This window comes from Scleropages formosus, chromosome 16 (assembly GCF_900964775.1).
Source record: "Scleropages formosus chromosome 16, fSclFor1.1, whole genome shotgun sequence".
NCBI lineage: Eukaryota > Metazoa > Chordata > Actinopteri > Osteoglossiformes > Osteoglossidae > Scleropages > Scleropages formosus.
The window spans coordinates 1,747,710-1,761,512 of record NC_041821.1 but is presented as its reverse complement, the minus strand read 5'-3'; the positions used below and the strand labels follow the sequence as shown (position 1 = coordinate 1,761,512).

Sequence of the window (13,803 nt, the reverse complement as noted above, 5' to 3'; positions counted from 1 at the left end):
TGGGTCTGGGGTTCGAGTCCCGCTTGGGGTGCCTTGCGGCGGACTGGCGTCCCGTCCTGGGTGTGTCCCCTCCCCCTCTGGCCTTACGCCCTGTGTTGCCGGGTAGGCTCCGGTTCCCCGTGACCCCATATGGGACGAGCGGTTCTGAAAGTGTGTGTGTGTGTGTGTGTGTGTGTGTGTGTGTGTGTGTGTGTGTGTGTGTGTGTGTTTGTTTTGTTACCCAGAGGAGGGCACTGCACCTTTTTTGTTTGAGGTGCTTAGTTTTATTCAGTATTGTTAGTCTACACTGACTTATTTCAAAATAAATCACAATTACAGTACAGCAGAATGTACTTAAGAGCTTTTTTCAACTGAACATGTTGAAGTCCAAGAAAGGGTGTAATCTCTGGGAGGCAATGTAGAGATACAGAAGAATTTTCAGTGGCAAAAAGCGACACAAATCACTTTGAATAAAAGCACTGGATAGGTGCTCTTTTAGGCAGCTTAATATTCATCATGGTGGAAGACCTAGCATTCCATCATAATGGAACTCAGTGTGCACAAGCCCTTGATGCGTGTTAGTTTGACCCCATGATAGCAAATGTCTTTTTTATTGTTTATTTGGAGGGGAAGATTTGCAGTCACCAGAACTAAATGCCAGGTCCCTGATGCAATTGCGCTTGTAATGAGGTGGAACATGTGCTTCGCGCCTTGAGTTTCCAAAGCGGCAAACTGCGAAGACTGCTGCCAGCACAATTATATTTCAAGCAAGACAAGCTGTTATTTTCCCAAAAAGCATCTTGTTTTCTGCTGATTATTCACAATGGAGAATAATCATACCATTGGCTGCTCTAAGCCCTGCCTCATTTGGGTGTGAACACACATTGAGGGTCTCTATCAAGTTAGACACCAATACAGAGGCAGAATAATTTTTGCTAGAATATTAACATTGATGTGTGCTGGTGGTATAATATATGTGCTTTGTTGTTGTTGTCTTATTAGGCATCTGGGGAATTGACTGAGTCTATTTTTTTCATGTGTGTCTCCATCACTGTCAGAGCCATCTGCCCCATTTGTCACATAAGAGCTAAAGGCCTTGACAGATGCTAAAGAGTGTGGCAGCCACACCCTGGGACACTTAGTGTTGGTTGCCACAATGAAAGGGCAAGGAAGAGTGGGAAGTTACATAAATAGCAACAGTGTTGATAGTGGTTACCCTGCAAGCTGAGAATCTGTTTCAGCAGGGTTGCACCAACAAAAAGGTGCAGAAGTGAAGTATAACCCCCTCAAAGTTAACAATGAATATTGTTATGGCTGTTGAGTCCCTTGGTAATTGGTTTGGTGGTACTTCCTGGCCTGCTGTTGTCTGACTTCCTGTTTCCCATTGCATTCTCCCTCAGAGGTGGAGGCCAAAGAGGCGTGTACCTGGTTAAGGGCAGCAGGTTTCCCACAGTATGCCCAGCTCTACGAAGGTAAGGGCCCCACACTGGAACATGCAGACACATGCACAAGTGTATACACACACACACACACACACACACACACACACACACACACACACAGGGGTGGAGCTTTACCAGCTTGGCATTCCTGGCCCACCTGTATTCATGTTTGTTTGTTGTGGGGGCTTTATCTCTCCACTTGAAGATAGTGTCTCCGTTACAACAAGCCACTGCCCCTAGGCTGTACCTGTATCAGGAGGTGGATATTTCAACATTTCTTGAAGCACACTAAGCAAGGGAATACTTTTTAATGAGAAAGGTGGGCCAATGAAAGTTTGGTGAAATTTGTGCAATAACACAATAAATTGGTTGTTGACATTGACAAGACTCAGAGAAGGCACCTGTAGCCGCGTTGTGCCTGTTTTCTTTCTCACAGAAAACAACAGTGTTGTCTACGTTGACTTAAAAAGAAGTCTGCACTTCAGAATGAAGTGTTTAAAAGGTTCTTTATGGAATGGGTTTGACGAAAATTTACATCTTGGCCCGCATGTGGGAATTTTGCGGATGGTTTTGGTCTGCGTTCCCAGAGAACAAGCCTTCAGTGCTCTGTTACAGTGCTTAAATCGCCCCCCTTGCTATGCACTGAGATGAAGGGGCTGAAGGACCTTGTAATTAAAGAAGCATTCCTTAGAGCAGTGGGGACCTTGAGACCCAGCCCCCCACTGCCTGGTTTCAATGAGGCAGCTGTGTTTGTTTGCTAGGTTAAGATGCACTTCCTCTACCCTTTCATCACACACAGGGGGGCTCTTACGCTATCTGGGGATACAGCTCACCAAGGACTCCCCAACCATCACTCCTTGGGGAGTCCTGTATTCTTTTAACCAGAAGTGAGATTTGTGTGTGTGCTTGCATCCTTGCCGCCTCACACACAGTCATATCTTTCACATCTCTGTACCAACCCCACCAGATGGCCAGTTTCCCATCAACATCTCATCTGTCACTTGGGATCATGACTTCCTGGACAGGGATGCCATTGAAGCTCTATGCAGGTAAGGTCACTGATTCTCTCTCCACAGACTAATCGGAGAGATTCCAGTCCTCCTCCTTTGTTTCCAGAGAGCCCAGGTTACAGTCTGTGAGTGGTGAAGATTGTTTTACACATCAAACACTGGAAAAATACTTTTAAGTATAGATGGAGAAGGCAGACAAGCACAGGGGCCTCCCTGATGAGGGAAGGGTTTGAAGGGAATGGATTGTCTCTCGGACCTGCTCACGCAATGAGCTATCAAGTTGTGTGTGAGGAAGAGCGAGGAAGAGGAGCTGTACCACAGAGGGTTCAGCTGACAAGTCACAGCATGAAGCACAGTGGGGGTTTCTGGCCCTGTACAGGGTCCTCTGTGTAAGTTGAGTGTTGGAGACCCTGTCGTATATGAGGTACACAGCTGACTGCAGTCGCAGATTGACGCAGCTGGCAGTCAGCATCTGGGATCTGTTAGTCAGCACTGGGCTGAGGCTCAATTCAGTCCAGCTAGAGGGACTCCCCACCAGGTGGAGAGATGGATAGGCTGCTGGTTTCTTTTGTTATGCTTTCTTCGTAATTCTAACAGGTTTTTTTAGCCCTATTCTCTCCCTAATTTCCATCTTATCCCTCACCAGTTCATTAGTGGGCCTTGACTCTGGGCTCCAGCCTTTGTCTTTCAGGGGGTCTGTTTCTGTGTTGTTAATGAGGCAGAGAATGGGCCTTTACAACAGGCTGCAGGTTCTCATTGAGAGCTTGGACCTAGGCCGGAATGGCCTTTTCATTCCCCGTATGTGAACATGTGCGTTTGTGTGTGTCTCCGATTCACAGGCGGCTGAACACCCTAAACAAATGTACCATGATGAGACTGGAAATCTCTCCGCAGAGGAAACAAGTAAGTGCCTTTTCTCCTTCTAACCTTGTAACCTCTTGTTTCCTGCTCTAGTTCCTGTGAGAGTTTTTTGTTGTGGCTCACATCCATGGAGCTGCAGTTTTTACAGTAAAAAAGGTGTGTTTCTGGAATGTGTGTGCATACTGACAGAGTATGTATCTCTGATGTGCTCTTCTTGAGGTACAGATATGCGCCATGCTTAGATTAACTTTCCTGATGTCCTCTGGGCAGAGAGTTGGAACTAACTGATACTTTCCTGTGGTCAGGAATGATTTTAAAGGAATAACATGACAAAAGCAGGTTTTTTTCTTTCCATTTCACATATACTACTATCTTCAAAAAACCTGAGGAGGTTTTTGGGTTCAGGTTTTATTACATGATTTGCAGTGAGAGAAGATTGTTAGAGTGGAGGAAGAACAGAGGTACGTGTTGCTCTCTTGTATAAAACGCTGGCCCAGTCACCCTCACGAATGTGCTCATCAACAAGGTTATGGGGTCAGCTTCTCATCTCGAGAAATTTCAGCCACCCATCAAAACCCCAGAGGGAAGTGGAAAGTGTCACACAGTTGCCTACAGAGGAGGTGAAATTGGCTCGCTGAGGCAGAACTACATTGTGGGAGAGGAAGTACCGTGGAAGTGCCCCCCAAGCCACTTTCCAGTTTCCTGCTCATGTGCTGAATCGCTGGAGCTTCAAATGACATCCCTCTACCCCTTAAACACACACACACACAGAGTCACAGGCAGGCAATTAGGTAGAACAGGTTGTAACCAGTTTTCTCAGCTATAGGTAAGGAAGGGTACATTCCTTGTATCACCGTCTTTTGGCGTTTCTCTCTGTTCCAGTGCTTCTGTGTACAGTTTCTCTGAAAATGGCTTCATTCGCTAATGGACTGTGACTGCATGCGGTTGTTCAGGAGATTACTTACAATGAGGGATGTTTTCAGACAGCAATGAAGCAGACAGTCTGGACCTCATCTTGTCACTTCGCATTGCCTTTGATGCACAGACCGAAGTGGCCCCAGGGGCAGTTAACTGCTAGGGTTTTACAGACCTCTGTCACCATGCTACGATTCACTGTGGAGAAGCCCTTCTGCAGCAGCGCCTCTCTCAGTCAGGGGCAGGAAATACATAGAGAGAAGAGAGATACTTTATTGATCCCACAAGGGAAATTATTAAGGAAACAGGGGGGAGTTGGAGAATGAAGCTCCCCAACCCCAGCTGGTTCTGTTTCCCATAAGGGCTGTGACACATTAACTGGGGGTGCATGTGACTCCTTCACCCTGTCAAGCTATATCACCTTTCCAGAGTAAATTGAAACAAAGTGAGAATGCTGTTCATTGTATTTATTGGACAAATTACAAATTTTATGTTACTGTCCTTGCTCTTTTCACAGTCAGGTCCTCATTACTCTGGGCTAAAGTGAAGTCACCCTCAGAAGGTGTAGGTTTAATGAAGAAGAGATCCTCATGTGGTCATGTTGTGAGTGAACTGTGTGTCAGTAACCGCACACCTTGTCTTTCTGTTTCTTGGTGTTCACAGAGTGAGGACTCTGATGAAGATGAGCCATGCGCCATCAGTGGCCGCTGGACATTCCAGAGAGATAGCAAGCGCTGGTCCCGGCTGGAGGAGCTGGAGGTTTTCTCCCCCTCCATGGAGTCCCCAGACATTGCCCGACTCAGCGGCAGTGCTGAGAGCCTACTGACAGAGCCGGACTGGCCCTGCAGAGGCACTCCATCTTTAGTCACTGCTGGTGATGGCACCACCCGGGCCGGCTCTCTGGCCAGCATTTGCTCCTCTGGCACCTCTGGGGCCACTGAAGACTCTCCTTCTGAGGGCCTTCCTTCGCCCTCGCCTTCACCCCCATATCCAAACACTGTCGGGTTCCCATTTGACGACACCAAGCAGACCAGCAAAAGCGCCCGCTCCAGGGCTCGCAGCTTCTTGCGCAGGATGGAGAGCCTGAGGCTTCGGGGAGCATCGAGTCGGAGGCGCAAGAAGACGGCAGCATCCAAGCTGGAGATCAGTGGGCCGGTGCTGCGACAGGGCCCAGACGAGGAGCGCCTGCGCCGGCTGAACTGTGTAGATGTAGCAGTTCTCCGTGAACGCAGCGTCTCTTGCTCTGCAGAACCCAGAGGTGGTCAGAGCGGCAGCAGTGGTGGCAGTAGTGGCAGCGGGAGCAGTGCAGTCAGTACACCTAGCCCTGTCACCAGAACCCGAAGTCACAGCACTGCAGCCAGTAGTGCTAAGCGGGCTGGCATGTACCTTGAGGGATTTGACCCATTCAGCCTCCTGCAGCTGGAGTCTAGGGGTGTGGCTGAGCAGAACCAGCATGTTCGCAAGGAGGCTGTCAGTGAACAAGGGAATGAGGAGGAGGAGGAGGAGGAGGAGGTGATGATCTTTCTCATACCCGAGGGGCACAAGCCAGGCACTTTCCCGAAAGCGCTCTGTGATGGCCGTCTGTCCTCCACCAACAGTATCCAGCGGCGTGGGTCCACTCAGCGACGCAGCTCTGCTGGCTCCTTGGACAGCCGCCTCAGTTTCTACGACAACGTACCTCCTCAGGAGGATGCCGAGGAAGAGGAAGCACTGCCCTACAAGTTGGAGGACGTACTACGAAGCTTTGCCGATGTGTGGGTAGAGAGGGCAGCACAGGCAGGCGAGGAGGGCGACTCCGACTCTGCCCTGGACTCCGCCTCGCCCTGCCCCTCATCGCCGCTGCAAAGTCACCTAGAAGAGGCTGAGAACGGCAGCGACCTTGACAGCACACTGAATGAGCAGGATGAGACGCTGATACGACATGAGCGCAGGGATTCCGGGGTCGGGCCTTTGCTGACCAGGTCTAACAGGTACGGACAGGGGGTTATGGGTACTACTTGAATTGGAATCAGAAGTCTGTTGGACATGCCTCCAAACTGCCCTACAGCTATTTTTCTTCCATAAATCATGTATAAACAACAAGCTTTTCAATTTTTCTATATTCTTTGTTGAATAGCTTGTCGTGCTGACATATGCATAACTTCAGCTTGTGTGTTTCTGTGCTGGTAGTGGGTTTTGATCAAAGCATGTTGTGTCCCATAATCCTTTGGTACGTGACAGCAGGCCCCCAAAGCTGCGCTGGCCCAGCTTCCAGAGCTCACACCGGCCCAGCCTGCCCTCTGCCCCGCTGCAGGTCAGCAGCCAGTCCGTTTTCCAGATGAATCTTCTGCAGAAGTTCTCCCTGCTCAAGCTCACCGCCCTTCTAGAGAAGCACGCGCCCACTCATAAGCAGGGCTTCAGCTGGTGAGTGCCAGAACTGCAAGCTTCCCTACTAGTCTCATCACTCTTCCTGTTGTCACATAAAATTTGTTTTGTGTTTTTAACACAAGTCTGCATTCAAAGCAAAATATACATCTTGAATATTTTGCTGAGAAGTTCAAGGGTTATTCCTTTTATTACCTTTAAACCTTCTGGAGTGGCAGGGGGCGCAGTGGCACAGTGGGTTGGGCTGGGTCCTGCTCTTTGGTGGGTCTGGGGTTCGAGTTTTGCTGGGGGTGCCTTGCGAGCACCCAGAGGAAACCTACGCAGACATGGGGAGAACATGCAAACTCCACACAAACTGAGCAGGGATTCAACCCATGTCCTCTTGCACCACCCAGGCACTGTGAGACAGCAGCGCTGCTCCTTGTGCCACCATGCCCCCCCACTGTGCATCCCTACTGTCCCTTGGGGGTGAGGGTCTGAAGCAATAGAGGGGGAATATTTGGGTCAGAGACACATGGCAGTGCTGGCTGCATCTGATCTCCCTACTGAAAATTCTCCAAGCCCAGTGGGTATGTAAAGGCTGCTGGGGTTGAGGACATAATATCTGGATTAGCAGTCTGACACAATCCTTGAATTTTGCCTACAAAAGTTGATGTAGGTTACTGCCTTAGTCCAGGAGTGATGGACTCTGATGGGTGAGTTTACACACTATGAGTGGAGGCCCCATCCAATGGAACACATCTCATTGGCTGTGAGGGAGCTCCGCCTCCAGGCCCAGGCTGATCAGCAAAGAGAACAGGAGCTGCTTGTTCCCATCCTGACCATGGTGGACAGCAGCCTGTGGGTGTTACACATTCTCTATGGCTGTCGTCATGCTTTCCTTTTGAAAGCCGGTGCCCTCTGAGTCCTCTCCCTCTCTCGCTCACACACACACACACGCACGCACGCATACACACAAAGTGGCCAATGGAGCTCAACAGCTGGCAGCCTACTTTGTAAGATAGGGCTTTATTTAATCACTTTGCCCTCACAGGGCTGTGCCCAAGTTTATGAAGAGGACCAAGGTGCGGGAGTACAGGGGACGCAGCGTTTTCGGGGTGCCCCTGCGAGTCAATGTGCAGCGCACTGGCCAGCCGCTGCCCTTGGGCATTCAGCAGGCCATGCGTTACCTGCGCAGCCAGTGCTTGGACCAGGTGAGAGCACAGAGCTCTAGTCTCTGGTGTACCATGCCTTTCAAGTGCCTGACTGAAGTCTGAGCCCAACACCCCCCCCCCCCCCAGGTAGGGCTGTTCCGAAAGTCAGGAGTGAAATCACGTATCCAGGCACTAAGACAGATGAATGAAGCGTGTTCCGAAGGCGTGAGCTATGAGGGACAGTCGGCATACGATGTGGCGGACATGCTGAAGCAGTACTTCAGGGACCTTCCGGAACCCCTGCTCACCAGCAAGTTGTCTGAGACCTTCCTGCAGATCTACCAATGTAAGTGTTACTCTTTGCAGTTACTGTGTAAGGGATACAGTTTAAAGGTAGAATGTAACGCACCAACATCCAACATGTTTGTGTGACAAATAGCTGAACAGCATTGTGGAGATGATGCATTTTTATTTTCAGGAATTTTAACCCATTAAAGAGTGGATAGATGTATGTATTAATCAGTTTTAATTGATTGCGACATGACAGACTTTCGGTCCCAATTGTGTTCATAAGTGAAGAACCCAGCACACTCTGTCTGTTCTTTGTTGTTCACTGACTTTATGCACAGGTTTCTTACCATGACAACCCACAGCACTGTCTGTCCTTTGTTACCTGCAGTGTGTGGGTTCTCATGGTAAGAAACCTGTGCATAAAGTCAGGGAACATACCCTGTGCTTTAGTGTATTAGGTACTTCCTTGAGCAATATGTCTGTTGAATGAGCTGGTTGTTCGAACCAAGTGTGGTGCTCAGGCTAGACACCAAATTGACATTGTGATTGATTGTTAGTGGTGGTGCACACCTTCCTATAAATATTCTTTAACAGACAAGATAAGGTATTCTTTGCATGAGTCTTCATTGTGATAAAAAAATCCCAAAAAGTTCCTATTTCCGGACCATTTTATGTATGATTCACAAGTATCCAGACAGATTCCTCTTTTCTGTGCTGTTGAACAATTGTGAATGAAGGTTAACAGAAAAAAGTGGAGTACAGGAAATACCTGTCGAATGATGTGGCAGCCCATAATAAATCACTGAATTGTTTTTTTCCCTTTGCAAACCTCACATTCCTCGTTCATGTTTCACAGTTAGAACAGCTTCCTCTGTAAATATTTAACCCTTCGCACAGTCTCCCTTTCCATGTTTCACACTTTTTAAGGCTTGTACAGTATCTACTGTGTTCATAAAAAAACAGATGTAATACTTATGCTCACAGTTAAGAGAAGGACAATGTTTTTAACTTGGTAGACAGGAAGGGGGACGTGGCTAGATGATTGACTGAACAGAAATGTATAGTGAGTAAAACAGCTGAGCAAGCAAAGTTTTCAGAGTGCTCTGACCCCACCCCTGCCATCTCCCAGATGTGCCCAAGGAGCAGCGTCTCCAGGCTGCCAAGGCGGCAACCCTTCTGTTGCCAGATGAGAACCGTGAGGCCTTGCAAGCGCTGCTCTGCTTCCTGAGCGACGTGGCAGCAGCCGCTGGCGAGAACCAGATGACCTGCACAAATCTCGCTGTGTGCCTGGCTCCGTCGCTCTTCCACCTGAACACGCTGCGGAGAGATGGCTCCTCCCCCAGGTAGGTCTCACCTGAAACCCCACTGTGTAGCTGTAGCTAGATGCTCAACAGCCAATAAAGGCAAATCAAGTAACAAAGATTATATTCTTTTTGTCAAGGGTACAATAGGAAGTGTTTACAATTTTTTACAATATTAACTATTTGTAGAGAAGGAAGAAATACATATAAATGCACATATAAAGGTATGAGACCACTGCCTCATGGGTCATTGGTCAAATTCTCTGCTTCACCTGTGAGGTGTGGAGTTACACGTTGCACTTGCTGTAGCAGAACTAGATCTTATGAGATTGTTTGTTTGTCCTTGTTTAATCTGCCTTTATTATGCCGTTGTCTCAAACACCACAGGGAGCATGTCTATTTGCAGTTAGATTGCACAGCGGCGGATAAAAGGAACAGGTTGTTCCCAAACAGAACTAAACACCTGATGTGAAAAGGCAGTAGGTGCCTGTGTCCTTCGACATTTTGCTGAGCAGGTGTGGAAGATGAGGTGGTCCTGTAAAACACACCTACTTGGAATCCATTGCCATTTTCCAGGTTCTGTCATTGCTCAGTGCAGCCTATGTCTCTCTAACTGCACAGCGTCTTTGTAGTTTACTTTTGGGGTTGGGTTTGTGGTCGTTGTCTGACCAGGAGGTCATCTCTCCTTTTTACACAGAGTGATGCAGCGCAAACAGAGCCTGGGCAAGCCAGACCAAAGGGACCTGAACGAGAACCTGGCTGCCACCCAGGGCTTGGCCCACATGATCACTGAGTGCAGGAAGCTCTTCCAGGTGAGTTCTGCTGCGGTCACCTGTGGAATGGAGACGACGCTCAGTTTGGTGTTGGGATGGCCAGTAGCTAAGACGTGCACTCAGCAGCGGTACTTTGGGAATGTTGCGCTCACACAAGACTCCTTACAAAACTGTTCCTTATGCAAGTGGAGCGAAAGGAGATTAGTCTCGCTCCAGGGTTGGGACATGAGTCCATGTGTTTATTTACTAGATGCCAGGTAATGAAATTTCAGGCCCTGGTTGTGTAATAATGTCCAGAGCTCAGTGCTACCAGGGGCAACATTCTCAGTTGCGCCACTGTCAGCCACTTTGTTGTAACAGGGCCTAAATTCCAAGCTGGATGTGACCAAATAATACACTAGGAAATGCTCATGAGCACTTATTTTTTTAGCAAATACTTTTCTCCAAAGCGAATGCCAATTAACTCCATGTAGTGTTATCAGCCCCCACACGCCTTTTTCACCAAGGTGACTTACACTGCTAGATACAGTACTTACAATGGGTTACTCATCCTTACATCAGCGGAACACACATACACTCTCTGTCACTCACACACTATGGGTGAACCTGAACAGCATGTCTTTGGACTGTGGGAGGAAACCCATGTACACACAGGAAGAACATGTAAAATCCACACAGACTGAGCATGGACTCAGCAGCGCTAATCACTGTGCCACTGTGTCGCTTGTTGCTCAGACCAGTTCTGCAGGTATTTAGCCTTCAGTGTCAGCTTGGCATGACCATGATTCATTGGAGGACCTCAGTTCATGGTTACCTACATCAAGGATTATTTGTATCCGTGTTAAGCAGGAATAAACAAGGGGTCATCTAAGGAGACTGGCAAACAATTTGAAGTAAAACAGAAATATCTCGTTTGCAGGATTTTCCCAATGATGTCAGACCTCGCAATACACTGGAAAGCCCTCAAATGCCAGCTGAGAACATTTAGGTGATTTTTTTTTTTTTGTCTTCTTCAAATAACCCCCAGATTCCTGAGGAGATGAGCTTCTGCCGAAACTCGTACGTAGAGCAGGGCCTGCCTGCTGCTGCGCTAGAGGAGCTTGAACAGGGCAGCGACGTGTCAAGCCTGCGGAGTGCCTTGGAGAGCCTGCTGAAGGAGGCCAAGGATCGCTTCAGGGGATACGACAGCTGCTCCACCCCAGAGCAGGTGGAGCTCGCGTACAAAAAGGTACGACCTGCGGCCGAGTGTGAGTAGAAGTTGCTTTGGTCACAAAGTCATGCGTGGTTTGTCGATCGGTTGTTTATTATTGTTTTGCAATTTGTAATGGAAGCCTGGCTAACAGTTTCACACCTGAGCTTTAGCACCTTGAAGAATTCAACCTCTGGACTTGTGGTCTCACATTCAGTCTGTATGTCATGTAACTGTGTGTGCCCCCCCCAGGTCCACGATGGCTTTCCCCTGAGGCTGTGGAAAGCCAGCACAGAGGTGCCAGCCACCCCTGAGGAGGTTCTGACTCGGCTTTTGAGAGAGCAGCATCGCTGGGACGAGGACCTGTTGCAGGCCCGGGTTTTGGAGAGCCTGGACCCACACACTGAGGTGTATCAGTACGTGCAGGACAGCATGGCCCCGCAGCCCCCCAGGGATCACGTGGTTCTGAGGTGAGGTGCCAGGGATGGTGGTCCGCAGACTGTAAGTGGCATCTGGAGAGTTTGCATCCCCCTCCGGCTGACAGGCTCTGTGTTTCCTGCCCTGCTCCAGGAAGTGGGCTACAGACCTGCCTAAGGGTGCCTGTGCGTTGGTCTGTGCCTCCGTCAACCATGAGGGTGCACCGCTCATGGGAGTGCGAGCAAATGTGCTGGCAGCCCGCTACTACATGGAACCGTGCGGGCCTGGCCGGACCCGGCTCACCTACCTGTGCAGGACTGACTGCCGGTGGGTGCGGAAACCAGAAGGGGGCGCCGCTTCTCCTTACTGCTGTGCTACAGCGACCACACAACACTCACATTTCTCGCTCTCTCTCTCTTTGTCTGGCCTGCAGGGGTCACTTTCCTGAGTGGTACAACAAGGTATTTGGACACTGGTGCGCAGCGGAAGTGGCAGAGATACGAGACTCCTTTGCCAGTGCGCCAGACAAGTGAGCGAGCACAAAGAGTGGCAACGTCCTTGGGAGTGGGGGGGCCAAATTCACTTTGCAGTTTGCACATGTTCTTCAGGCCGGGCAGAAAGCTGGACATCTCCGTCCACTTGGTCCTGCCGCACATTCTCTCAGCAGGGCCTTGTGCTACTCAGCTCGAGCCATGGGCTGAGGGGCCGCGTGATCCCGGTTGAAATGGGACCTTCAGCACCTCCCCCGTGCATCACCAGGTGTGACATCACACACATTTGCTACAGCTTCTGGGAAGCAAGCAGAAGAAAGTGTGAATCGGTCACTAGTGAAACGTTTTGCCTGCAGAAGCAGCTGAGAGCTGCGCCACATGGACTCACTTGTGTGTCCACAATGTGTCGCTGTCAAGTGGAAGGGGACTGATGGATGGATGGATGGATGGATGGACTGATGGACGGATGTGTGTCCTAAGCGTGTGAAAAGGATCAATGGGCAGATGACTAGATGAGTAGCTGAGTAGGGGGCATGTGGCTAAGATGCTGGTTGGTTTTGTGAGGTGTGCAGTGGGATAGGGAAGAGCACTATGGGTACACTGTCCTCCTTGTGGTCTCTGTGGGCTGGTGTGGGATGACTCCCTCCCCCCTGCTCCCCGAGAAAACAATGGCAATGACGAGCCATATGAGGAAAACAGGGTTAGGGTTCACACACAGACATACAAAACTGCATCAGCTCATATTTGCTCTGCTCAACTGTAGATGAGATGTTTCCTCGGACCAGTTCTGCCAGAATTGCTACCAAGTTATGAAGTTATGTATTTATGGCTGTACAGAATGGGCTCCTTTTATAAAGGTGGATTTTATACAGGTTTTACTGTAAGGCGGCCGGACGCCAGCGGAGGAGGAGAAACACTGTCGCACGCAGCTTCCACACGTCTTCTTCTCTCAGTGTTACTTTATATGAAGTTGAAATGAAGTTAAAGAGAATAATATAATGGAAATTTTGCTGATGTGATTGTTCTCCGATTGGAAAACTGTAAGTGTGTGTCATTCATATTGTTTCTACTTGTATCCTGGAAAACCAAAGTAATGCATGACAGTGAGAGTGAATTTAAAGTATTCCTGTATTTATACCTCAGATACAGTTTTTCTACTCGGTAAAACGTTACTCTAAAGGTGGACAAATAAGTTTCTTTTAAAACATTTTTTCTGTTTCAACATTAAATGCACAATTAAATTTAATTAAACAAAGAATCTTAATGTTTTGTATCATGTGTGACAAAGAGAGCTTGGTGATCACCACTGGACACAGAATCGATTCACTCTGCGACAGCCAGTGGTATCTCTCACACACCCACACACACAGAGCGGTGTCGAGGTGGCAACGAAGCAGGGGGGCAGCGTGTTCACAGCTGGTGAAAACAGAACAAGCAATTTGAACAGGTCACACACACACACACACACAGACAGTGCTTGCACTGACTCGTACCTACTGTAGTACCCTTGATCAAGGTACATACCCTGAATTGGCACAGTAAAAATGACCCAGCTGTGTACATTGGTAAGTCAGTGTAAGTGGCTTTGGAAAAAGTTTCACATGTACTGTACTGTACTGTACCCTAGTGTATGTGTA

At 48.8% G+C, this 13,803-nt stretch overlaps 1 protein-coding gene across 5 annotated transcripts in view; it reads left to right on the top strand.

Moving 5' to 3' along the window:
* Positions 1-13,580, top strand: part of dlc1 (DLC1 Rho GTPase activating protein) — a 53,324-nt gene extending 39,744 nt beyond the window's left edge. For 2 of the 5 annotated variants that reach the window (XM_018735880.2, XM_029258904.1), the window contains 13 exons: positions 1,380-1,451; positions 2,389-2,470; positions 3,271-3,334; positions 4,871-6,177; positions 6,431-6,610; positions 7,605-7,764; positions 7,852-8,050; positions 9,125-9,338; positions 9,994-10,108; positions 11,097-11,297; positions 11,511-11,728; positions 11,829-12,002; positions 12,109-13,580. In XM_018735880.2, coding sequence (XP_018591396.2) covers positions 1,380-1,451; positions 2,389-2,470; positions 3,271-3,334; positions 4,871-6,177; positions 6,431-6,610; positions 7,605-7,764; positions 7,852-8,050; positions 9,125-9,338; positions 9,994-10,108; positions 11,097-11,297; positions 11,511-11,728; positions 11,829-12,002; positions 12,109-12,208 — 3,086 coding nt within the window. In that variant the 3' untranslated portion in view covers positions 12,209-13,580. The other 3 variants (XM_029258901.1, XM_029258903.1, XM_029258902.1) reach the window with 2 other exon arrangements.
* The last annotated feature ends 223 nt before the right edge of the window (positions 13,581-13,803 follow it).